General features: G+C 38.1%; 2 protein-coding genes across 14 annotated transcripts in view; one reads left to right on the plus strand and one right to left on the minus strand.

Annotated features, from left to right (window-relative positions):
- Positions 1-16,443, plus strand: part of LOC107267400 — a 31,677-nt gene extending 15,234 nt beyond the window's left edge. For 3 of the 10 annotated variants that reach the window (XM_015739063.2, XM_015739071.2, XM_025084753.1), the window contains exons 2-12: positions 6,134-6,374; positions 8,777-8,931; positions 12,343-12,582; positions 12,889-13,001; positions 13,094-13,260; positions 13,335-13,490; positions 13,598-13,746; positions 13,879-14,040; positions 14,128-14,325; positions 14,506-14,610; positions 14,713-16,443. In XM_015739063.2, coding sequence (XP_015594549.1) covers positions 6,134-6,374; positions 8,777-8,931; positions 12,343-12,582; positions 12,889-13,001; positions 13,094-13,260; positions 13,335-13,490; positions 13,598-13,746; positions 13,879-14,040; positions 14,128-14,325; positions 14,506-14,610; positions 14,713-14,846 — 1,820 coding nt within the window. In that variant the 3' untranslated portion in view covers positions 14,847-16,443. Of the gene's footprint in view, positions 1-3,839; positions 4,029-6,133; positions 6,375-6,470; positions 6,660-6,812; positions 7,047-7,134; positions 7,311-8,776; positions 8,932-12,342; positions 12,583-12,888; positions 13,002-13,093; positions 13,261-13,334; positions 13,491-13,597; positions 13,747-13,878; positions 14,041-14,127; positions 14,326-14,505; positions 14,611-14,712 lie in introns of those variants that run through there. The other 7 variants (XM_015739065.2, XM_015739072.2, XM_025084752.1 and 4 more) reach the window with 7 other exon arrangements.
- A 1,195-nt stretch (positions 16,444-17,638) lies between these two features.
- LOC107267399 (probable helicase senataxin) lies at positions 17,639-25,302 on the minus strand. 4 transcript variants are annotated; one of them, XM_025084749.1, is made up of 17 exons: positions 25,286-25,302; positions 24,856-24,981; positions 24,561-24,674; positions 24,338-24,484; positions 21,152-24,268; positions 20,915-21,087; positions 20,566-20,837; positions 20,230-20,483; positions 20,056-20,152; positions 19,817-19,984; positions 19,578-19,732; positions 19,238-19,381; positions 19,033-19,163; positions 18,819-18,966; positions 18,342-18,739; positions 18,049-18,259; positions 17,639-17,973 (listed from the first exon to the last, which is right to left on the minus strand). In XM_025084749.1, exons 2-17 carry the CDS (start codon positions 24,940-24,942, stop codon positions 17,863-17,865), a joined length of 5,727 nt encoding a protein of 1,908 aa, XP_024940517.1. In that variant the 5' UTR covers positions 24,943-24,981; positions 25,286-25,302; the 3' UTR covers positions 17,639-17,862. The 4 variants fall into 4 exon arrangements, 3 of the variants coding, with proteins under 3 accessions (XP_024940517.1, XP_024940516.1, XP_024940518.1); XM_025084748.1 differs by having other exon boundaries at positions 25,260-25,289; XR_003059591.1 differs by lacking the exons at positions 17,639-17,973; positions 18,049-18,259; positions 18,342-18,739; positions 25,286-25,302 and having other exon boundaries at positions 18,897-18,966; positions 19,238-19,394; positions 24,856-25,238.
- Between the last annotated feature and the right edge of the window lie 718 nt (positions 25,303-26,020).

Raw genomic sequence — 26,020 nt, forward strand, 5'->3', positions numbered from 1 at the left:
GGGGGGGGGGGGGGGGGGGTTATCTGTTATAATCGCAAGCGTGTTACACACAGGAAGTTATAAGCCGACCTTCCCGTTTTCACGATTAGATCGGTAATTTCGTCTGCTGAACGTCGGACGGGGCTTCTTCGACAATGAACCGCAGCATCATCCGGCTCCTTTTGTGTAATCTCTTCTTTTATCTTCTATTGCATCTCCCTTTATTATTATTCTGCTTTAAGTGGTCCGCCGAGTTGTCGGTCCTAAGTACTACCACTCGGGTGGCTACCCTGCAATTGGGGGCCGATAAACTTTCGTTTACAACTTCCACCCTATTCGATTCTTCCTCGGTGCTCTTTGGCCACTTGCCGACTTCCTTCATCTTTATTTACACGTTTACGATACCACGCCATTATATTCTCACAGATAATCGTGTCTAATTCTATATCCCCCCTTGCGCACGAGAATACAATCCAGAAGGTATCAGTTTTCCGTTCAAATAATCTTAAAGAGTGTCTTGTGCTTGGAAGTAGATATATTTTTTATCTTTTTTTTTTGTGTGTTTTTTTTCTCTTTTTAACCGATTCACGTCGAACCTACTGCTCGCGCCGGAAATAGCGCGCGTACCGTCGTAGTCCCATGGTAATGCTGTCGGTGGTAGAGATAGAAAAAAAAAAAATGGTATTTGCAAAAAGAAATGAAAAATTTCGCAACCTCGAAGAATTCGGCATCTGGTAACAGTTGTTTTGTATCGTCAACAAGCCGGTTATCCTAACCATATGGCGTTTCTGGACTTCTGGCCAAACCCGGGCTGGTACGAAGCCCCCACGAAGACGACGAAGACGAAGAAGAAGGGGATTCTCTGGGGATTCTGGCAAGGTCACTTTTTTGCAAACTCCTTCTCGATGGCATCCTCAAGAATAAAGCGAGCAAGACGTCGTCTCAATGGGAATACTCGTCGTGGAGGACGTAAGAAGCATCCTACAGGACGCCAGGGTGTTCACCAAATATACTCTGCGCATGCGCAGTGACCAGTGGGGACGCCAGATATAGAAACCTGGTCAATGATAAAACAAGAAGTCAGATTTGTTCCTTAAAATTAATCTTTGTCGGTCTAACCGTGACGATGACATCTAGATTCTATATTGACCAAAGTCATTGATAATGATCCGGCAAAGTGTCACTTGTCTCTTGGTCCATCGAGCAGAGGTTTGTTCAAGAAAAACTTAATGGTTGTTTTACTTATTTTTTCTATCCTCTTAAATCTTCGTTACTGGATCATCGGCTTTCCTTTATTATACCTAGGCCCGTTTCCGGTCCCTGGGATTTACTGTACCCGGCCATTCCAGTCATTCATTCCCATTCAGGACTCGGCACGCGTCCCATCGGTCTTCCAGATCTTTTGCGTGATCTACCGAGACAAATAGCTCTGAGGATTTTTTCAAGATCGTCTTGATCCTCCGGATACAAGGTAGATCAAAGAATTCTTTAAATTCAATTCGATTTATATGTATCATTCGTTACCTAGTATACGTGCTGAATACTCCTTTTATTGATAGAGAGAACAAAATTCATTGGGATTGTACGAGGAAGCATGATGGCACATAACCTCATTTCATTAGTGCATTATGCTATTATTCTTCTGGCATAACAACTTTACTTATTTTCTCCTGTCGGCATCGCTAGAAAGCGTGACGGGGCAGTCGGTTCGCCCTAACGGCAACGTCTCGATATGCTGTAATTGTTACGATCATCAGGCTGAGCTCTTTCTCCATGTTTCGTAAGGTAAACCATCCATTTCTGTATTACAGACAGACTTAACAGCGTCAGAGCCATCTAGTTACTTCTTTGTGTCTCTTCCAGCAGCCAACCAAACGTAAAACGATACTCTTCCATTCGCAGCCAAGTTCACTCGACCCTTAAGCAGTTACAGAAGCTGCCTAGTTAAACAGCTGAATGGTTGAGTGTTGATTTTCTTAAAAAAAAAAAAAAAAAAAAAACCCAATCACTGCAGCTTAATATGAAAATTAGGCGAACGAAGCTCTCGGAAAGCACCTTCGACGTACCACTTCCGGCGTAAAGTCGCGACGCTCGGGTGGAGATTCAAGAATTAAAAGAAAAAAAAGAAATTTGTTATCTCCAAGGGCCGTTGAGCCTTTCGGGTTAACTGAAGGCGTGCAGCGAGCTGGTACCGGCTGTTGATATTTGCTATCTTCGTGTTAAAACAAACGTTTCCGTTCTGTGCTCTACCTGCCTTCTCTTTTTACGTTTATCTGACTGGACTATTCGAGCGCATGGGAATGCGCCATGAAAACAGGACCCACGCACCTTATGTACATTGTACATAGGAAGTTTGGGATACGTCACTGGTACTTGGTACCTTCGTACTGTGCTATCTTGTGAGATCCTTGTTTCCTTTCCTCCTGCGCAGTATCCACGTATTCGGAGTCTAGTTACCAGCATCTCAGCTTCCCGTGGCGCAACCTTCTATTTATTTTATATGATGCCAACCTGCGTCCACTCTATCGAGTCTCGCACGTCGACCGCCTTGTAAATTATAAATGATATACACGTGGTCGACATAGAGGATGGTGGAAGGCGAACGGGTGAAGCCAGTGGCTCATTAGCGCTCGCAATGCTTCGTTAATACTCAAGCAGCAAATGGCGTGTTGCGTGTCCAGCAAGAGGTAAGGGTACTACCAATCGAATTATGAGAGAATGTAACAAAAGAAAATTTTTTTAAAAATTATTAATATTTTATTTATCACACTCCCATAGTCCTTTAACGGGTTATCTTTATCTTCCTTTTGCCACTCGATACAGTCTATATGCTCTTTCTTTGTGTTATTCACGTATCGAATTACTCGGTACTTCGTTTGACTGTAGTGTACGTATATCTATACTGTGTATTAACTTCTGCCTCATGACAGACTAAGGATAGACTCGTCAGAGTCTCCGGTGACTAACGAACACGTAGTTAAATGCTGGTAGATCTCTTTAGCATTCCGTACTCAAGATAACCGCAAGGCGAAATTCCATGAGTTACTAAGGACAAGTTACATGGAGACGGGTAACAGTTGGTAATATTTAGATAGGGATGGGGATTGTCTGGAAATGAAATATATAATAAATTCTTATTCTGTCGTTTAAATCGATACTCGCTACTTTGGAGGTTATGGGGAAGCAGGATTAACGTTTTTTTTTCTTTTTTTTTTCATTTCTTTTTATCTTTCCTACTTACATACCTCGCGGTCCCTTGTTCGGCTCGTGCAGTTGCCATGCGAAATCTTCCTTAGAAATCAACGACGCTTGATCAGCCTGCGCATATAAGAGAGTAATGTCCGAGCAAAGCGGCCTGATCCTGGCATTCTCTTGCTCGCGGTCTGTGTCGCACTCCGCACATTATGTACGAAGCTGAACTCAGGGGTCTCAGGTTCCTGAGAACCGAACCCACCCGAGTCCCATGCCTCGGGAACGAGAACCTATGTTACCTACGGGCATGCCACACCTTTCGCACGGTTATTCTTTTTTTTTTTTTTTCAAATTCTCTGTAGAAAGTTTGCCCTTATCTCTCTTATTGGTTATGTGCACGAGATTGGGTCTGTGAGAGTTCTTGTTGAGGTTAGAAAGACAATTAGGTTAGGTGCGATTACACTCTCGATCCTTATTACCAAAAGTTTTGACAATTTCAAACGGTTGCTGATTTGTTAATCAGACATACAATATTTACGCATCAATGATATTTCGAGCACTTTGAGTCCGGTGCAGAGTAGCCTTTATGCTTGTCAGCTGCGACTGGCTACCTTCTTCAATTCGAATAGGCGTCTCGCGGCAGCCGTTGCTCTTGACAGTTGGCTGCTCGACGGTAGTTCTCTTGTATACATAAAATCTGAGCAATGCTATTTATGCATTGCTATAATTAAACGTTAATTGCAACTGGTGGAGTGATGCTTAGTGTTAGGAATCGTCTGAAGGACTACAGTGCGTCTGTTTATATGGATACGATGGGTGAACGATTGGAGGTTATACACGCGTAAGCAGGCATCTACGTAAGTCGAAGATTTATTTCTTCTATTTTATACTTCCTTTAACTTTTTTTTTTTTCATTTTACCTTGTTATTTCCTGCGCGTTCAAGGCTTCTCTTTTTTCTGAGCCAATCGGGGATAGCTCTAATTTTCAAAATGATTACTCGTACGTGGAATCGAACTCTCTTGTGCGTTCATTAAGGTTTTACCAAGGTCATCCGCATTAAATCACCTCAGGATGAAAAGACTTGGTGCACCTGGTACGACGTTGGGTAGCAAGAAATCAAATGAGCCTGAGATCTTACTGTGGTGCTGCGCCAGATAATAACGCGAAGAACGAGAGCGAGTAAAGGGCACGAAAGAAGAACTTGGCATATATGGAAATAAGTGCGGAGCTGGTGGATATGAAAGTGAAGTGTGTGAGAGAGAGAGAGAGAGAGAGAGAGAGAGAGAGGGAAGAGAGAATTGTTTTGAGTATATAAAAGCGAGAAAGATATACTGGTGCACGCCTCTTGGCAGAACCATAAAACCGTTTTATTAGTAATTGCATGCCGACAGCCAAAGGTTATTGCGTGTACAGAAAAACTTGTAATTCCATAAATTCACGACTAGATTTTCTTTAGTTATTAAGGGAACGATACATGTTTTTTTAAATTATATTTTATTTTGATATATTTTTTACGTGTTTGAATTGCTAAAGAAAATATATCCGTATCCTGATACGTTTTTAAAATTCGACAATTTTCGAATTCTCGCTACAATGCAATTTCACTGAGGGTACCATAGACGAGTTCAGATTATCTATATATTTTAAAAAATCAATTTTCAAAATATTACGTCCAGGCTATCTTTTCGGTATAAGTTTTTTTTCCATCTGTCTTTTTTCATTATCCTGACGAATCTTGAGAGTACTGGAGCCGGGATGCTGGAACACGAAGCATAATACATCCTGACTGACGCAGGGGATGAATGAATTCATAATAAAAACTGGCCAGGACTTCCGGTGCATGAATCTTCGCGGTCACGAAGAATTTCGTAAAAATTCCAGAGGGAAGCGGACGCGCCGCACGGTTTTTGCAAGCGGGAGCAGTTTTGCGACCGCAAGAGAATCGCTTGAACGAAAAATACGTAAATGACTGACGAGGCTAATTATTGTTGCTCTTAATTGATATTAAACGTCAATAGAACCGTAACGTGTTTGCGGTAGATTTAAAACGGCGGAAATGTCAATAAAACAAAGTACCTCGAGCAGTGAGCAGCTTTACGCGAATTAACCGGATGCAATGATTTTTCTTGTAGCGATGACCATTTCCGAGGTACGACCAACCGCCGTTGCCCTATTACCATAATAACAATACAGTCCTACATTACTATTCCATTTCCACCAAAAAGCTCTCGGAAATATTCTTTTTAATATTTTTAAGTGTCCCATTTCCGTAGCAACATGCCTGCCTGACAAAAAATGGTGGGTCGATTTAAAGCGGAGACCGCCAATCGCTTAGCCTTGTATATTAATCTAGTAACTTTTTTTTCTTCTTCATTTTCTATCCACGTTGGTACCACCGTGCAAAATAAAATAATTTCCCACCCTTTATACTCGTATTACCTTTCTATTGGTATTACATATATGTATAGATCAGACTGACCAAAGTTTTTCCTATCTCACATATGGGATATAGTATATGTATATGTAATACCTATTATCTCTCGTTAAACAAACTATAGCATAGATACACCTGTCCCTCGGAACATTTAATTGCAACGATAATGACCTTTCACGGATCGTTGACTGAACAGCATGTGGGTATAATATGGATTCAAAGACCATTGCATTAAAATATCCCTAACTATAACAGTTTATTAATAGCAAATGCCACCCTCAACGGAACTCGTTACTGATTCACTGACTCCTGACGGTTTTCTCTACCGTTTTAAATTCATTCACGACTTACGAATTAATTAGTGTAATTATCCGTGTGAAGGTTCATTATACCGGTAAACCACATATTGGTACCACGTACCAGTTCATGGGCAGTATTATATATTATGTTATTCGTATAGTCTACGTATATTAATAATATAAAGTATTAAAATCATAAACCTACAATATTTTATCGTCTGATTTCAGAAGCCTCCGTCGTGACGACCGACGTCTTTCAGGATTACGAACCGCAGCTCAAAGTCGGCTGTTACTTCTCGGCCGAATTCCAGGGTGAATTCGTGATGCAGGTCAGCGGCAAGAGTCCCAGGGGTTCCATGAGCAGGGGCGGACCCATTCAGTATTCTACTGTCAACATCACATTCGATTCGATACCTGTCTGGGGTTACTGTCATCAAAGAGTCGGTGATAGAGTACTGCTCATTGACAGGTGCGACACAGTATATATTACTATACATATTTTCAATACAGTCATATACTCTTGGTTCACACTGTACGCAACGAAAGTGCTTTTGGCACCCTCTAGCGGGGATTCTGCGAAGTACAAAGTCGGCTGTAAAAATGGAGCGAGCGACTAGCGAGACTTAATGGAAGTTAAAGTGGCTCACGTATCTATTTACGTGTGGAGATGAATTAGCATTAGGGATGCCCTTGCTGTTCCTATCCCCGGAGTACGTGTTCCTTGTCGACACAATTATACACCCTGAGGAATTACGTGAGTCGGATGGTTACTAAAGTCAGTCAGTCCCGGGTCACCCTTGGGACACGAAGGATCTTCAAAAGTCTTTGTCGAGTGTTCCATGAGTTCTCCAAATTGGTTACTTTGCTTCTATCGAACCTGGACGAAAAGGTCTGGCTCTCTTATTAGACACTCGTCGGGGATGCCAGGGGTCTGGTTGTCTGAGACGTGTCTACGATGGAAATAGAAGTCGGTCCAGACAGTGGCAGACGCACGAGGAGACCTAGTCTGGATGCTACTAACACTAATTTGAGGCTACCTGAAAAATGAGAAATGGCACAGGGCCAGGTTCACTCCTGCATTCGAATCGATCTTGTATCCTGGATAGCATCCTCTTCCACCAGGACTAGGTACTTCAAGAACGTTCGTATGACTTACCGATCGTATCTTGATCGCTTATACTTTTCTAACTGTTCGTACCCACCTTTTAATACCTGTCGTTTGTTACTAGGCTTGGGACTTAGGACCCTTTACCATCCACGTCATACGTTGCTTCTCCATGGAACTGAGTCGCGGCTTTTACACCAGTGTGGGTGTTGGCCGAGCAAGAATGCATAAATTGCCGTCCACGCACGCCCCTGCCTGCTTATACTTCGCGATTCACGTTGAATCGTTAACGAGCTACCGGTCAGGAGTGTCTCCGTATCGGTATTCACTTCCCGGTTTCAAAGAGAAAGAGACAGAAAGAGAAAGACAAAATGTTAAAATTAAAATAGATCCTCTAGTTGCGAACATTTTCACTTATCTGGTACACGTGTCCGCTTGGCTGTGCCATACGATTACTCACAGTATCCCATGGTTACCACAGGAGACTGTATACTGAAAATTATTCCTAGAGATTGATGGTTATCTCAATATTTTTTTATGATTTATGTGAAAAGACTCTCTGTACGTAATACTACCGGCATAGGTATATAATGCCTAGGGTATATCTATGTGTACAGGCTCTAACCTTAATGGAGCAATTCCAGCAGGTTAGCTAAACCATGAGAAATTCAACTTCCTCGGCCGATAACATTTGCACGGCTAATGGACCTCCTGTTGGTTTTATGTAACATTGGTACACTAGGTGGTCTGTTTAATTTTATAACTTGCTACCATGAGTCTTGCTGGAAGGACCTGTACCTAACATGTACCGATGGTTATGGGTACCAGCACACATTCGACTTCCTTTGAAAAATGTTGGGAATCATGGGGGATACTTGTACGTGTAGAGTAAGGGCCCCACCTTTCTATCGGATAGGACAGCTTGTGTTCCTTTTGCATTGCATACCACCTTCCATTAATCTCCATGGGGTCGAGGACTGTGAGTCCCAGAAGAAAGGACCCGAACCCTCTTAACATTTATACTTATCGAATTCACATTTCGACATCCTGCTTTATACATTTTTTCATCTTCTATTATATATATACACACGTGTATATCTGCTCTTCGATTTCCTCTTCTTGCGGTTTATTTACAAAAATGGTATAAGCTATCATGATTGTTCAATCATCACTCCCTTCGTTTCTTTTCCCCCATCGAAAATCCTTGATTGCGGTTTGTCGACCTACACTTTTAAAATAACCTGTAACGATGGTTAACTGCGGTCTAAGTGGACCACACACGTGGCAGATGCACCAGCGCCAATATACATTACGTTAGTTCGCATACATACGGTAGCTCCTTTACTGCGTACCTCGTCCTTTATAGTTTTATTATCAATTACAGTCATTAGCATTATAGTGTATAACTTAGGTGCGACTTATATTTTTTTTTTTATATACAAAATTTATACCAGAAACTTACCTTAAGTTCATCGACGAAACTCTGTAACTCTTTTGTATCGAATTTGTGACCAGCGACTGACTGACTCAAGTTATCTAATTTTCTTAATGGCTTAGCTCATTTTTGTTTCGATAACATCTGCACCAGGAGAAGTCGTTGCCACTTGGCAACATCCGTGACACAACAGTAGGGAATAAATTCTCGACGCACGTCTCGTCATACTTCCTGTATTTCGAAAATACAGCTACCCACTTAGACAACTTTGTATATCTGTATGTCCAAGTCTGGTTGCAGCCCGATGCATTATCATTGAATTCACTTTCAGGTACGGAGACGGAGACTGTATAAGGTGTTTCCGACTCCTGAGAAGATCCCGTAACGTGATCGAGGTCTTCTCCGAGAATCTGAACAGGTGTTACACATCGGAATCCGGAGCTCTTGCCTCCTGCGAAACTCTCAACTCCACAGCTATTTTGTACCGTGAGTATATTACATGCATATATCTATATCTATGCATACGTAGACATAACAGTAGAGTGTTAAAAGTATATAAAAATGTTACAGGTCAGGATGAATTTTGAAAATAAAAAAGAAAATGGAATCGATAAAGGTCACGAGGTTAGGAAATTTCGAGTTTCGCAATAGGTTATAAATAGGATCTCTATGCAAACTCGCTGTCCTATGGTAGTCGTTAAATTACCAGGGACTTTTAATTAACGTTAATTGCTCAGCCTACGAAGGAAGTAATGAAGCTTGCGTAACAGCTCAGGAACAATACAATGGCGGATGCCGCTCTTTTCTCGAGGCTTCAAGATGACGCTACCATACCGACTCTCGGTATCCAGGCTGTTGGCTGTTAATGCTAGGCATACGGAAAATATGCGCGAGTCGTTGCGTTTCTCACGCGCGGTTCAATTAGAATGCTTTGTGTACGATTGCGTATTTACATAATCGGCCATCTATCCGGTATCAGGACGAGGGTTATTGACTTCCGATTACGGTAGAAATATTCTTTGAATTACTTTGATGGATATTTGGAACAGGATATGGTCGTGAGGTTGTGGAAGGTATTGAAAAAAAAAAATATATTTTCTAATAATTTTTATTCATCACTCTCCTCGTTATTACACTTGAGCAAGAATCACGGACATTTATATTTTATTAGACGGAATTCACAATGCTTGCTGCGTCTCGCAACCGATACGGTTCACTCGCTTGGAACGGGTATCATAACCATATTCCATGGTTTGCCAAGTCATGGTTACTGGATCGTATCTAATAGAAGAGCAGAATACCGAATTCACCCTGTGTCACCGTAATGCTGGGTTCACGTTTTACGTCCACCTGCAACTGGCGTCTCGGCGTTTAACCCGCAAAGGACTCCCGTTACGGCGAAGGATCAAGAGGACACGGACTCACAATGGAAGTCATTCTTAGGATGTAAATTGCGACCTGATTCTTCAACTCCTTTCAACGGCCGCCATTACCAATGGAAGGTATCACGATACACTGAGTATCTGGACATTTGAAATCGGCAGTTCAGTCACGATATAGAAGCGTCATGGAAAATCAGAGCAGAAAAATGCCAGACGGACTCGCCGGGGAGAGGTTTCTTGTTTGGATGAAAAAGTGGAAAAATGAGTTAAGACCCGATAATGAGCGTGGGTCACGAAAAAGTAAGTCCGTGGTCGGCACTAGCATTCGTCGTCTCCAGGGAAGCGTGACAGCCAGTCAGGATGCTCTCAGGATTGAGGTGTAGACGCCGATGAATTTCGTCGCTCGATGGGACATCAAAATTACTTGGGATCATCTTGATGAACGATTGGCCACGCGACAAGAACTCATCCGAATTCGGTTTACAGGCCTTTCGACTCGAGGACGTTAAAATTTTTCGTTATCGAGCCTATTATTGGGAGCTCAATTTATCTACGCAAGGCGTGGGAGTCTTTGATGCCGATCGATCCTCCTGTAATAATTCTGAGATCCGAGGAAGCAGCAGAGCATTACGAGGACTGACGGGGACCAATCAAGCGTGCTGGATTGGTATGCCTGATGTATACAACGTGTGTACGAGATTGTTTGGAGTTCAGTGAAGATCGATAGGAGAATACTAACAGCTTTGAAGATCTATTATCAGAGGAATTTGATGATAACGGTAGAACCGATTATTTTGTGATTGGCGAAGGATCGATAAAGAAATTATTTTTATATATCAAAAGACTTGGTACTGGTATTTAAATGTTTCTCTTCGACCTGTTTTTATCTCTGAATGTCTTCGTCTTGAAGATCTTCGGTTTTGTGTTGATTGAGAGACAGAAGCCAGGTAGACTTTTGGAAGAAAAGTAAATTACTTAACGAACAATACTGTAATTGTCACCAGTGACAGCTGTTTGACAGATTACATTTTATAATGATTTTTATTTATTTGACTGTCAACGTTAAAGTCCTATGAATCACACTGTACTCGGTATCTTACGTCGTGCTTTTTTCTTCCTGAAGATGATGAAGCGTTACAAGAACAAGAAGTTAAAGAAGAAGTAACATCGAGCTGATATCTTGGAAGGTACCTGTCGCACCACGACCTTCCCCGTGACTAAAGGAAATCAGTCATGGCGCAGAGGACAAAAGTCTCTAGTCAGCATTCCTAAGGTGGACAATTTTCCACGAGTCTCCAGAAGAAAATCACATAACCCTGTAATAACAAGGCATTTTTATTTTACAACCAATGTATCGGAAGAACGTGGGGATACTCGTAGGCGCCAACCATAAGACGCACAATCCGCCATAAGAATATCAATTTCACTTGTGGTCAGACCATAAGGAACTGTCTCCGGTGTCTCAAGAAGAAGCCTGACCCAGACCCTGAGGAACCCCACGAAAATGTTTGGTCTTGCATATCTACACTGATGCACGAGGCTATACTCGAGAGAAAGATAAAGGCGGAAGAAAAGTAAGAATAGAGAAAGACGCAAGAAAAAAAAAAAAGAAGAAGAAGTAAAAAGTAGACCCTTTACGGGAAAGTGGTATGGAGTTTCAGCTACTTCCTGTTTGGGGTGCACGTCCCATTGTCGATGGCGTCGTTGGCCACGGGATATGGCATATTTGTGACTGCGGTCGAGCGCGCTCCTTTCTATGGGAAGCTCTATGATTTATTATGGTGTCTATTCTTCACGACCCTAGTCTCCCCGGAGACTCATCACACTCGCACCCCATACACGCCATGTTATACACGTAGTAATACGCGCGTCATGTTTCTTTTTTTTCATATCGTTTCACGCTTAGTTCTTGCCTCAATTTTTACATTTTTTTATATCTATATTAATTCTAGTTCCACTTTTGACCATCCATCGAATCTACTGTTTTTACTGTTATATGAGGTTGTTTAGACAAAACGTACTACCTGAAGTTGCCTGTTTGTTTTATTCATATCGTAGAACCAGCTGATACGTTTGTACTGAGTAACCCTGTATATCTATTGTGCCAATGTTGGCATTATGGACAAATTCATATGTGTTACTTCTTGTTACTCTTCTTATGTCACAATCAAACTACAAATATAATCTAGTTATGACTATAAAGGCGCGTCTAAAGGTGCGCTCATGCGTAGCGACCATTCTGTATCTCTAACTCGACAACGGAAATTAGTCTTCTTCTGGCGAACAGCCAGATTTTCCAGACACGTTCGCATTGCGGTAACTTTACGAGTTACGATCTCTTCGCGATTTTATTTTATTGGGCTGATCTCCGTCGGTTATTCATTGGCAAACGGGTTTCTGCGCAGGAAAATTTAGTATAGTTTAGAGATATATGGACTTTTGTATTTGTTGTATTTAGACTTTTGTTATTTATTATAATATTTCTAATTTTTTTTTATATTTTTCGTCATTCCAGGTACCAGGGAGATTGGCGGAATTGACATCAGGAATGAATATTGTCCAATAGCTGGACATTATCACTTCACCTATAACATTAATGACGGATCCGAAACGAATATTGAGTGCAATACATTTTCCTCGGATCTTGGAAATTGTCCAGACGGTTCTGTCTTCCATTTGAAATTTAAAAGATGCTCTTTCGAGGATCACGGTAGGACACATTCGGCGAATCGAGGCGAGAAATCTTCGTTAAAGAGTGAGCGGAAGTGGTCGTTTTTTTAGTCTTGAATATTTTTTTTTGCTGAATCGCCATTTAATCAGAACTTATTTGCTTGCCTGGACTGACAGTGTGACTCATCTTTGTTATTTTTATGCTCTATGCACGGTTCAACATCTGAAAGAAATAACTGCGTCATTAATTTTTGTCTTATTTAAAGAATTGCATTTGGGATGACTTGTATATAACGATTACTTAGCTCTAACACGAATGCTCGCTTAGATTTATTTATCCTCCTTTTCATTAATTCAATAAACAATTGCGAGTATATTTTTATTTTTATAGACATCACATTTAATTGTTTGGGAAGCTGGGATGGCGGTCCAGATGGCTCGAGATATATTGCTCTTCTGGATACAAGAGAGGGTGCCGAACGTAGACCACAGTATCGTTGCGGAGTAAGTGTTATTTTTAATACATAAGTAATAACATGAAAATATTTTCTTTCTCTTTGCTCTACGATATTCTAACTTGACTTTAATTCATTTAGCTGTACCACGTGGATAGCAAAAGAGGAAAAACATACTTGGCCTTTAGCAGCGATTCCAGTTGTACTCAGAACTTGGAAAATTCTACCAGTGGCTATGAAACTTTGGTACTGAGTAAAGCAACCAATCAGAAAAAGGTGCCAGAGTATGTGAAAAGTCATCTGGCGACGTAAGTATATAATCAAGGGATTTGATTGGTCCTTAAGAAATTATGAAAGACACTGTACGAATTTTTTTTGTCAGATTTCCAAAATGGGCACAAGGCGAATGGGAGGAATCATTGATCGTTAACGGTACAATGACGTTTACCGATCTCAATGGTTACAAGAGCTACACTTTTGTCACTGTGGACTCCAACGATGAAACCGGACATTACGTCGTATATTCGAAAGATCAATGGTAAACCTTTTTATGTAGTTTCCAATAAGTGTATAACGATCCAGCCAGTTCGATTAGATCTTGAAATTATATGGTTGCTGATTTATAATCTTGTAATAAATTTTCAGCGAAGAGGAAGCGTACGTCTGTCTGATAATGCGACAAAGAAGCGAAAACGTATTGGAATTTACTACAGGAGGTGTATCCAGTCCAATTTATCAAAGTTACCTGTGCGATGATCCTAATCTGGACAAGTCAGCATGGATGACCCAAGCAAGTCAGTGTCCATGGACAGAATCACTTTTTTTCATTTTGTACAAGATAGTTGAGAAATACTTGACACTCTCAAGTACGGGCATTGCAATGCAGTTAGTTTTATATTAACATGTCATTTAATCCTACCAAACAGGAATTGAACGAGTCGTAGAATCTCCATGTCCAATCACTGGGGAATATACGGGAATGATAACAGATCTTTCTGGAATGTGTGCTGAGTTAAGTAGCAATTGCAACACACGTGAGATCATGTACTACAAGGTCAGCGATTGCGAATCCGGTGAATTATTCGAAGGTATTATTAAATGATGATCCAAGCGAAGTAACGAATTTATTACGATTCCTTGCGCTTTGTCATTTTATTAATTATTATTTATTTCAGAACGTACGTATCTCTGCCTAGGACAATGGGAAGAGAAGGGTGTTATGTATACGTATACCATGAGGAACGATACCAGCACCAATGAGTGTTTCGTTGGATTGATCGTGAACGACGAAGAGATCTACATAAAGGAAGCTGGAGATCATTGTATCAGGAATATAGATCCAAAACAGCAGGGAATGCGTCTTTATAAGAAGGGTAATTTTCTAATCTGACTTTCGTCCCCATAAAATCAGAAATCGTTGCACGGATCTTCTATGTTGTGAAAAGAGCCACTCCTGGCTTCTTTCTTTTGCATCGGAATGATCATTTATCTTGGCTTTCCTTTTTATAAAATTCCTACGACCATTCCATACCTGATCAGGAACATGATTGCAGGACAGTGTTATGGAAATTCACCTAGTCCAGCTCCTACGCCGATGAAGCCGATCGCTCACGATCCGATAATGCGGATCACCACGACTCATCAATCCAGAGTGCCAGGTAAGATTATATTGTGTAATGTAATACGAGTAATCCCATTCTTCTACTTCCTGGTGCAAGATTATGCATATCTTCAATCAATAATATGTTTATGTTAACTAGCAGGTACCACAAAAGCACCACCAAGTTCAGTTCCTTCGTCGGCGACATCAACTATCTCCGGGATCACGATATGGTCCTTGTGCCTGACGATGCTCTTCGTTCTTGCCAAAAATACTTCATACGAGTTTGAGTAACGACATGGCTCCCAGGGAGTCAATCGATTTTAGGTTAGACAATTGATATTCCTATTTTCGTATTAACGACGGGCAAAGGCGCCTCATCGTCGGCGTTCTGGTCGAATCTTAGATAGACACAGAGTATTTAAATGACTAATCAGTAGGTTAGAAAGCATTGTAGAAAAAGATTATAGAAACGTTATATCATGTTTTATACTGCGACATATTACGATAAGGCATTCGAATTTTTTATCGTCATGCATCCCTTTCATCCCCTTGATAAACAAGTCAATTCTTATCAAAACGGAAAGTCGGAGTATCCCGAATCGGATTGATAATTTGGATACACTGTGTGTATTTGAATATTAATTGTAATTATTATCCGACGCCGTAACGGCGCCCTCTACTCCTTAACGATGCTCAACGAAATGCATGAATATTTATTTATTTAGAGAATACAAATGTTTATGCCACCAGGCACCAGTCTTGGCAATTAACGTTGCGCTGAAGATCTTTCCCAAGAATCTTTCTTTTTTTTTTTACGGTCAAATGCCGATACCATCGTTATCGCTAATAACGATATTGATGAAATGGATGTACAGATCTTAGGAGAAAAGTATATATTGCGGTAGCCGGTGAGATACGAAAGAAACGAAGAATAAGAAAGGTCATGAGTTATAAGAGAAACTTTTTCTTTTCTTCAGATATAACGTACACGCGCGCGGGCGCACACACATCATACTAATCCGATAATTAATAATAAATTGCCTTAGCTTCGATAACAACGCGAGGACTCAACTTGCTACTGCGTTCTCAGAGTCAACTGTAAATATATTAGAGAAAAGAAAAAAAGAATTTGTTATTCTATTTATTAGTGTATAGAAACGAGTAGTCTTAGTAAGAGAGCCTTTTTGAAACTTAGGGAGGCTTGTCAAGGTGCATTCATAATTTTTCTTTTTTTCTTTGTCATCATGGATACCGATTACAATGGAGATAATGTATTTAAGAGAGTCGCGTTATATTTGATAGCAGAGTGTTTAAACAGTCTTGTTAATATATAATTAGAGATGTCAATGTGTCATATCATTGTTTTTTATCAAAACCGCGCCACTTGACAGGTCAAGGCTTTGACGAATTTTATTAAATTTTTCATTAGAGTTAAGAAAGAGATAAAAATAAAAATGTCACTCCTACTGTTTAATGATACACTTTCAATCGTTCTGTTTCTACTGAGCGACTGGTTTAACGTTGCTCTTTGTTGGATCAGGATAGAATTTGGGATTTAGAACGATTTTGAAAATTGTCCAATTGTCATTTGAGAATTTGGAGTGTCACGCGATGAATGAATTTTCATGGTTTTTTTTGTTTTCTCTTTGGAAGTATGCGATATCGTCTTTATCAGATGTGTACATAACATACGTCCGTACAGTGGTTATTTAAAATAATTACAGTCGGACATATTTTTGTAAAGAACAAAGTACTTTGAGACATCGATTTACAACGTACTTAATTTAGAAGTATCCTCTTTTTAATACAGCAATTTATTTGTATCTTATTACTAATATGGAATTTTATACTATTGACTGTATTGCCAAATAATAATGACTTAAACACGTGTAAATCGCTTCTCTTGTTCCCTCAATACAAAAAACCCTAAAATCCATTTGAACTCCATTATTTAAATTACAGGAATATTTATTTCTTAAAAAATCGAGGAAAATTTTGGATTCATTAAATCAACAAAAATCTAAATAGTCCAATAGGTATTTATAAAAAAAATTTTCTATTTTAATCACATTGCTCGAATACTTATTATTATTTATGACAACATTTTGTTTAAACCTATAAATAATGATCCTGCGACTCAGATATACCGTTACATGTTCCATGGGCTTAAATTTAACAGGAATACTTAGTATCTAAGGGCGCAACCGTAGCCCACTCATTTAAGTCATTGAGTTCAACAGCAAAATCAGGGGTTGCATACAGTTCTTTTGGTGACATTTGTCAATGAGTTTTCATAAGTTCTATGTGAATTGTATATCAATATGATCTTTTTCCAAATTGTTCTAATGTTTGTAGGTCTCTACACACTCATGCCTATATGATCTTGTGATCTGTCTAGCTGTATTGTAAATTTTTCTATCTGATCTAATAGACTTGGTTACTGACACATGTCTTTATATTAGAATAAAGTCGAAAGGAAAAGAACTTCTTAGTATCTATAATGTATGTACAGTCATAAAAATAATTTCAGCATCGCTCAAACCTATACAATAAAATAACATCTTCCTCTCCAGCATCATGAAGCTGAACACGAAGATACAGTGATCCTTCACTGCAGCCCTATTCTCTAACTCGTGGCTATAGTTATTGGTATCATGAGATAACGAATAACTATTTTATCCAAAACCAACATTTTCCCTGTATAAGGTTCAACTGGCGATTGGGTCAAATTTAGTTATTTATTCTAACGACATCGATAACTGCCGTTACAAGTTAGAGAATAGGTCTACAGGTCTGTCGTACAACATTTAGGTCTTATCTGTGAGACTTCTGATTGGCTGAATTTTTCATATATAAACGACTTTCGTAAATCATGGGTTTAGTTGCGTTCAGTTCGTGTGACTAGTCCGTTCAACGTGGGAAGGCACCTATAAGCCTGCCGTGAATCCGATTATAAGGTGAATACAGCATTAAAAAAGCTTTAATCTCTATTTTACAATCACTGCCATAACGAGTGTAAATAATAATTTTTATACAGTATTTTATAAAAAAAAAAAAAAAAAAATGGATTTTCCTATAAGCCTGCCGTGAATCCGATTATAAGGTGAATACAGCATTAAAAAAGCTTTAATCTCTATTTTACAATCACTGCCATAACGAGTGTAAATAATAATTTTTATACAGTATTTTATAAAAAAAAAAAAAAAAATGGATTTTTCATTAATATCTAGAATATCAAGGGCTGACATTGTGTATAAAACATTCCACATGACGCTTTGGATTCTCAAAAGACTTTTTGAAACTTCAGTTACGCTACAACGTGCGTCATAATTTCATCGAAAGACGCATTGGCACGTATGTGTATGAAAACACCACGTGATCTGGCATCTGACAGCAGAGCACACCACATTTGATCCCTCTGTTATGAAGAATGTTTAATTTTTATTAGTACAAATTCAGATTCATATTGTATTTATGTACTTTGACGTTTTACCTGAAACGTGGCAAAGTTACCACATAGTATAAGGCTGTGCTTGGCTCTGGTCATGGCAACGCACAATCTTTGAGCATCTGACATAAATCCAATACCATTGCTTCTTACGCAAGACATAATTATCACGTCACGTTCTTGGCCTTGAAAACTGTCAACAGTATTTATTTCGATATTAACCTTCTTCTTCGTGCTCTCTGGTATCTCAGATATCCTGTAAATATAAATCAATTCTGGTTATGGTACATAATTAATATTATTAAAATATTAATTGACGAAACAGTGCGATACGGTACCTCTCATTTACTTTTGTTTGAATCAGAAACTTCTGGCTGTTGTAAGGTGTGATAATGCCTATCGATATAGGCGACTCCCATTTAATTAACTTTGAATTCGTGAGCATAACAAAAATCATGTTTGAAACAAAGTCAGCTTCTCTTGTATTCGAGAATTTATCATTATTTTGATTAGAATCAAGGTTTAATACTCTGTACGATTGGAAAGGAAAGGCTATTGGTCTGTCAATAGCATTTTTCAAATTTCCTCCATAAAAGAATTTGTTTGGCCAATACGCAATAGGGTAGGCCATTCTGTACTGTGTATCGAGCATAATTACGGGATTGTTAGCTGTATCCTCCAGAGCATTTTGTATTCGCGAGAAGAGAGATTGGTCCAAGCCAAACTTTTTTGCTTGCTACAAACAGAAACTCATTCAAATTATCAGTTTGTAGATCGGTACAATTTCTTAAATAGTTTTTTTAAAAATAATTTACCTGAGATAATACCGTTGCTGGTAATTGATTTGGATCACCCACGAGGACTAGCGTGTTCACTCCTAACATCAATGGTATAAGCGTTTGTGGTTCATTAGATTGGGTAGCTTCATCCACAATACATACAGATATTCTTTCTTTGTTACCACTGTGAAAAATGAGAGATTAATGATATGACATAACAATATGATACTCCTATTATCTGAGAGCTTACCCAAATATCGATTCCATTTGATTTGTGTAACAAGAGGACAAGGTACACGTTATTATGTCGGCTCCAGACAAGATCGTTGTCTCAGCATCCCGTTGTAGCTTTGCTAAAGTTGTACGGTCCATTTCATTCACCTGATTAAGTCAATAAAAAGTGGGTAATTATTACAGCACAAGAACTTTCCATCAGCTTATAACTATCTACTTACAGGCTTTCGGCACTTGAGCATGTCTAATTTTGTTGTAATACCATTAAGCTTCATTTTTAGGTATTTTAGGTGATTCTCATCCTGATTCTGAGAACTCGTCAACTTGCTGCGCAATGCATTTGCCTTTGCTTCCAGACTTCGTTTCTGCAATACTCAGCTATGTTTAATAATAGGAATGCAAATACAACAAATTATGAAATTGTATTACATAAATGTCCTTTATGAATTCTAGAACCTTTGCAAGTACTAGACTGCGGTAAAAAAAAGTATTATTTTAAAAAAATGCAACTATACACGTTGACATGCCAGTGATTAAAATATATAGTGCAAATTAAATTACCTCTTCCTCTACGCTATCCATTGAATATGCGCTTGATGAGTAAGTAGAAGCTATTTTCTTTATGTCTCGCCTAGCAAGTTCCGGTACAGAAATTTCTTTAACAGTTGGATGCATAGTTTCTATACGACCAACTCTCACCATTTTAAAACGATCTTCTATTCAATGAAAGACCAGATTACTTGTTGACATTTGATAAATATCGTGCGCAAAATAAAGAATTTAGTTAAATATTTACTCACGTTTAAATTTAGCTCGAACAGTCAAGAGACGCAGAACAATTTCATCAATGGCGGCATTGGATGGAGCACAGACTAAAATCCTGAGAGGAGCTCTGTTGTTCTTGTATCTATTATCACCATACAGCACTTGGGTTATAATATTTACAATGACCTTTGACTTCCCCGTACCTAGATTAATAGACGTAGTAATAAATAAGCAGTAGAGTTAACAATAGTCATTGATAATTTAGCAATGGTACCTGGGGGTCCTTGGATCAGACATATTTTTGCTTCCTTTTGCACTATTGCATCTGTTACTTTAATCACAGCTTCTAGTTGCTTGTGATTGAGTTTTTCCTAAACATAAAAACACAACGCAGTATTGATGTAATTCTTTTTGAGTGTTACAATTAAATAAAATACTTCAAACTCACTTTAGTAACCAACGGATAGTTCTTCAATTTTGATAGAACTGTTGAATGGCTCATGTCATTTGCCTTTGGCTTTAATATTGCACTGAGTAATGGCGAAGAAGGAAGATACTGTAATGCCTGTATCATTCTTATGTCAGATCTTAAATAAGTGATGCTACGTAACCTTTGAGCACGATTTGCATGAACATTCACTTCCAGTGGTTTTGTCATTACTGTATAAGTGAGAAGAGCATATGGATTCTTCACGTAGTTGACTGAATTAAAAAAAAATCTATCATTACACAAACTACAGTATTATTCCTTGGAGATGAGTTTCATATGTAATTTGTTCTTTACCCAGATCTCGATTGTAATACGTCTGTGGTGTCAAAACAGTTTGATAAACATTTGTTACGTATGCAAAAACTTTATGAAATCTATGCTTTCCCTTATCTGTATAACCTAATTCAAAGAATACTAAATCCCCATAAATAGGGTGCGCTTGTTTATGTATATCCTCTTTCGTAGCAAGTACTTCAAGCATCATATTTGTTAAGGATAATTTTGATGATGGAATTTGGTAACTCGATGCTGAATTGCTTACTATAGAACATATCACTGTTGGACGTCTGAAATGATTAGATAATAATTTTAATTTTACGTTACAAAGATTTTTATAGAAGAGTTCTTTAACATTTGGACATACTTTGGATTTTTATCGATAACTTCAAATTCCTTTGTGATACCATGCCATATTTCTAGTAATAAGAGAGGCATAATGATTCGGTAATATTCATCAAACGATTTGTATGACGTTAATAAAGGAATTAATTCTTTGGTGCCCGTTACTGGTGGATCAATCTTGAAACGCTTTTGTTCCTGTAGAAAATATAAATTGATTGATTAATTAATTACATTTAAGTTATTGTAAAAAAAATGGTACCTCAAGCCACACTGGATTCCACATGAAAATCTGTAGTAAAAATTCCTCCAGTTTTGGACAGGGTTGAGTGGCATTGTTGTTCGTTTTAACGGCTAATTTTTTTTGAGGTATCGGAGCATCTTTTCCTACCACCTTATTCAAAGTATTAAATGACTCAATTTCATAATACTTTACTTGCACTAGTTCTGTACTAAAATGGACGCTCTTCTTATTCTTATTCTTTACAGTTGAACTTTTTGCATTTGGTGAACAATTTTCCTTCTGTATGGTTTCCGAACAGTCTTTAGTTTTTCTATTTCTAGTATCTGCTAGATTTTTCGTTCTATCTGTTATAGATATAGACTTTGTTGAGGTAGTTGCACTTGGAGATGATTCATGAGAGACTTTTTGTTTATGAGCTTTTTTAATATCTGTAGTTGGACACTTGGAAAGAGTCAGTGAGTCACGAAGATTTAATGCTACATTGGCTATGTCACCAGGAACAGATGATCTTGATGGATTATCTGAATCTTTTCGTAGTGATTTTTCAGAGGCTAATTTAGCTGGTAAATTTTTTTCAACATGTGTTTCTTCTACTGTACTACTCGTGCGCTTATCAGTGCTCGTAGATGATTCACTAGCAATATTTGTAGGACAAGAACTCGTTATATCAGTACCCCTGGATTCCCTATCAGCATCTTGTGGTTGTATCAGAAAGTCGCCACGGGTTTTTTGCGATATCTTTGCTTTTGGTTTGTTAATAATATGTCGCTTAGGCTTAGAGTCCTTCGCGTCAGCTTTCTTCTCGTCCGCTAATTTCTTTAGCTTTGCCTTTCTATCATTAATAATTTCTAATTTTTCAGCCTTTGAAAGTGACAGCGATTTTTTGTTATTGCTCACTGGAAGACAATCAGCCCATTTGTATTTATCTCTACGATGTTTCTGTTCCTTCATATAATTTGCCTTTTCAAGTTTCTTCTGAATCAATAATTCCTTCTTTTCCTTGGTCGACAGTTTAACTTGTGATGTTGTCTTAGCGACAGTATTAATTTCTGTTGTATTCAAAGTATTTTCAGCAACTGTTGATGTTGTCGCTGCAACTGTTACACTTGATGAAGTTGTACTTCTCTGTACATTGCAACTAAAACCTTTTCCTTCGCCTTTAGGTAAATTAGGTGGTGCAATGATTTCGGGTGGCTTCTTGTCAAGTGAACTTAATTTTAATGGAGTTGATTTCAATTTCTCCGTGGTACTTAAGTTCGTTTTGGTTCCAATTGTTAGGATATTATCATAACAAAGGTCATCCTGAGGATGAGTATCTTTACATCCTGAACTTTTGTCCTTGTTGGAAGACTGCGGAGATTCACCTGCCCTTACTTCCTTTCTAATCAATTTATCTGATAATCTCTTTTCATGTGTCCTGTGCTTCTTATGATCAAGATTTTTATTCTCGGATGTTTCCGGTGGAACTATATCATCAGGTACAGCAGCATCCACTTCCATAGCGTCTTTCTTTCGGTGTTTCTTTGAATGCGATTTATGCTTAGCTTTATTGATTTTATTTTTCTTATTCTCATCATTATGAGTTTTCTTCTTTGGTTGTCCTTCTTGATCTTTGCTGTCCAATATCTCAGTGATTTGGAGATCACTAAGTCTTTTCTTGGTTTCAGCAGGTTTAAGGGCTGGTTCATCTACTTCGAGAAGTACTTGACTTCTTGAGAGTCTCTGGAGCCAAGGATTATCCTCATCTTCGCTGTCTGATAATAAGATTATAGAATCAGTATCGTAAGGTGTCTGGAATAATTCGTCAACTTCCCCTTTGACCTCTTCTTTAATTGGTAACTGCACATCAGTAGTTGTATCAAACAATTGAGAAGATGGAAATATGTCCTCTTCGTCGTCGGTCAGGTTCACGACGTCAGACATTGAGAATGTTGTAGTTTGTTCATGCTTTAGTTGTCGGACTTTAATAGGTGATGTGACGAAAATCTCTGGACTATTTTTTGAAGGGGATGTGACTGGCGTGTGATAGTCATTATTTAATCGTTGAAATTCTATTTCCATTTTAATAGGCGTGACCTCTATATTCGTGATACCATTAGAGGAAGCTGATGGTTCAGCAATTGTTGATTTTTCGTTGGGCAATATTTCCATTTGATTATCGCGTAATAAATTATTTGATGCAATGGTAGATGAATGAATATTGCTGGCTTTTATAGATTTTCCTAGTGTTGATGAAGAATTTTTAGAAGAACATGGACCATTGTTGTATATGGCTTGTACGTTTGTCGTAGTTGTAACATTATGAGAACTTTTGTTTGTATGCAATTCTTCATCTTCAGTGTCGTCCAACACAATTATATCATTTTCAAAACTGTCATTGTGTTCTGATGCAGTTGTCGATTTTTGCATTGATATACAACCACCATTGGATGAACGTTTATTAATCGTAGAGGAATTCTTTTGTATATTTATGAGATTTGAATTAGTGATATCTTTTACCTTGGTTGGTTCTGTCTCATTTTTGCATAATGTTTTATTACTTATTAATTTTTTTTTATCAATATTAAAGCAATATTTTGTTGGATAGTTATTTTTAGTCAATGGACTATGGATTGTTTGAGGTATTTCCTTGATTTCTGGTGCTGAAAAATTAGATAGATTTTCCAACGATGTATTTACATCTATACAATCCTTCATACCATTTGATAGTTCAGTAGTCATTGAAATATTCTTCTCCTCACACTCCATTAATATAGGAGTTGGCAGGTTTTCTTTTTGATTATCATTGTTCGGTTCATGAATACTGTTCGTAAGAGAATGAATTGATAGATGGACATCAATATTGTTCTCTTCTTTAGTACTTGACAGCAATACTGGAGTGATTGGTCGTATTTCAATTTTTACATCAATTTCTGATTCATCCAATACACGTTGAATAGCGTCACCACATAATTCCGAAGAGTTCATTTTTGCTATTTTACGTGGTAAATATAAACTGCTGTTTTCCAGGAAGGATCTTCGTCTTTGTTTCTTTTCAGAAGCTACATCATCTGAATTTAGTACGCTACTATTATTGGTGTTCAAGACAGTTCTTGTTAGAGTATCTGAACTGTTCTCCATGGATGAGAGTTTGGGCTGTAATAGAAAATCATTGAAAAATATTTTTGAACTGCAGATATTTTTAGATCTATAACAATTCCTTACTCTTGATACACGGAGTACATAGACAAACATCGTTATATCTGTCGGATCAATAGTTGGAGAACCAATACCAATAATATCATCTTCCTTTAACGTCATCATCTGCTTTGCAGGTATTCTCTCCCCATTGACAAAGACACCATTAGAGCTCTAAACATATATACAAATCTTTTAAAGAATGTTCACAAAGAGTTTTTTAAATAAATTTTTTAATGTTTTTACTCACTGATAAATCAACTACATTCAATGTATTTTGATTTCGAATAAACAGACAATGTTCACGGGATACCCAAAGGCTGAGGCAAACAATTTGATTTCGCTTGCCTCTGCCACACGTGTACTAAAAAAAAAGGAAATAATACAATTACAGTTCCAATAATTAACTCATTGTTAATCATTGTTGAAACAGTTGCTTTTCTTTTGGAAACATTCCTTTATCAAATAAAGTAATAGCTTGATGAATTACTTTTTTTTCCATATACAACAAATATATTATCTTATACTATAAACAATAAACTTACAGTTTGCACGTGTTCATCAAGAACAATTGTATCCGACCCATTAACTCTCTCCAATATAAATTCAACACCTGTTTCATGACTCTCCATTGTTTTGAAAATAGTTCATTCCTTCAACAATACCTATTTCTGGAATCACATCCCTTGGTTTTAGTTTTAACCTAAGAAACAAATTTCAAGTACTTCAGAAGCAAAATAGCCGCGGCAACTACTCCATTCAAGATGCAGAAAGCATTTGAGGGAGAAAGTGAAAAAAAAAGTGGCATTTTTTAAAGTAACTTGAAGAACTATAGTCATATTAACTACAGCAGATTAAATCTTTATTATAATATACCAATGACTACTTCAGAAAGCAATACTTCTTTATATCAAGTAAGAAACAACAACTCTGGTTATTAATTATATACTTATTTTATTATTTATGTTCGCACACAGATATAGTTTCAAAAATCGGGTTAAAAGATGCTCTGATGGTAAAGAAGAGCAAAATGCACATTACGCGTATTAGTTACGTTCTATTGAGTTAACACGATTTATATCCAATATGATTATAAATGAAATGATAAATGAATGTTGTGTAGTGGAAATATCTGCAGAGATGAACAGGGACATGCACAACGCTACGGTTATAAGCGATACCAAAAGCACGGCGCTGAATCGTAACGGCGAGTCTGGAAGTAGGATCTTGTGATCATCGCCTCCGTCGACAAAGCATATCCCGTCGTAGCCGAGCTAAACGTGAACACGAAAGTATAGCTTGGTGGGCAGAGGTTCTCCGCTACTCGCCGCTGGTTCCCAAAGCAACACTTAGAACGAGACCAGGAACTATAGAACATCTCAAGAACTATTGAAAAAGCCTATTATTCTTGAAACATTTTAAAGACATTTTTAAGAAAGTGCGGTGCCAACTTGACACCCGTGTAGCGCCTCAATTTTTACTAAATATTATTGGATCTTGATTTACATTTAAAGTTTACTCAAAATATAAATTTGAGGCTAAATAAAAATCTCGCAAAATATACAGAGTAGATGAAAGGTGAATTGAAATTGTATAATATCGAAAATAAATTACGTTCAAATTGAAATATTAATAAATGGAGACCCATAAGGTCCTGTTGCGGCCACAACTTGGGCCACCAACCACTGAGCAAGCTCAGCGGATGAGGCG

This window comes from Cephus cinctus, unplaced genomic scaffold, assembly GCF_000341935.2.
Source record: "Cephus cinctus unplaced genomic scaffold, Ccin1 Ccin1_scaffold0401, whole genome shotgun sequence".
NCBI classification, from domain to species: domain Eukaryota; kingdom Metazoa; phylum Arthropoda; class Insecta; order Hymenoptera; family Cephidae; genus Cephus; species Cephus cinctus.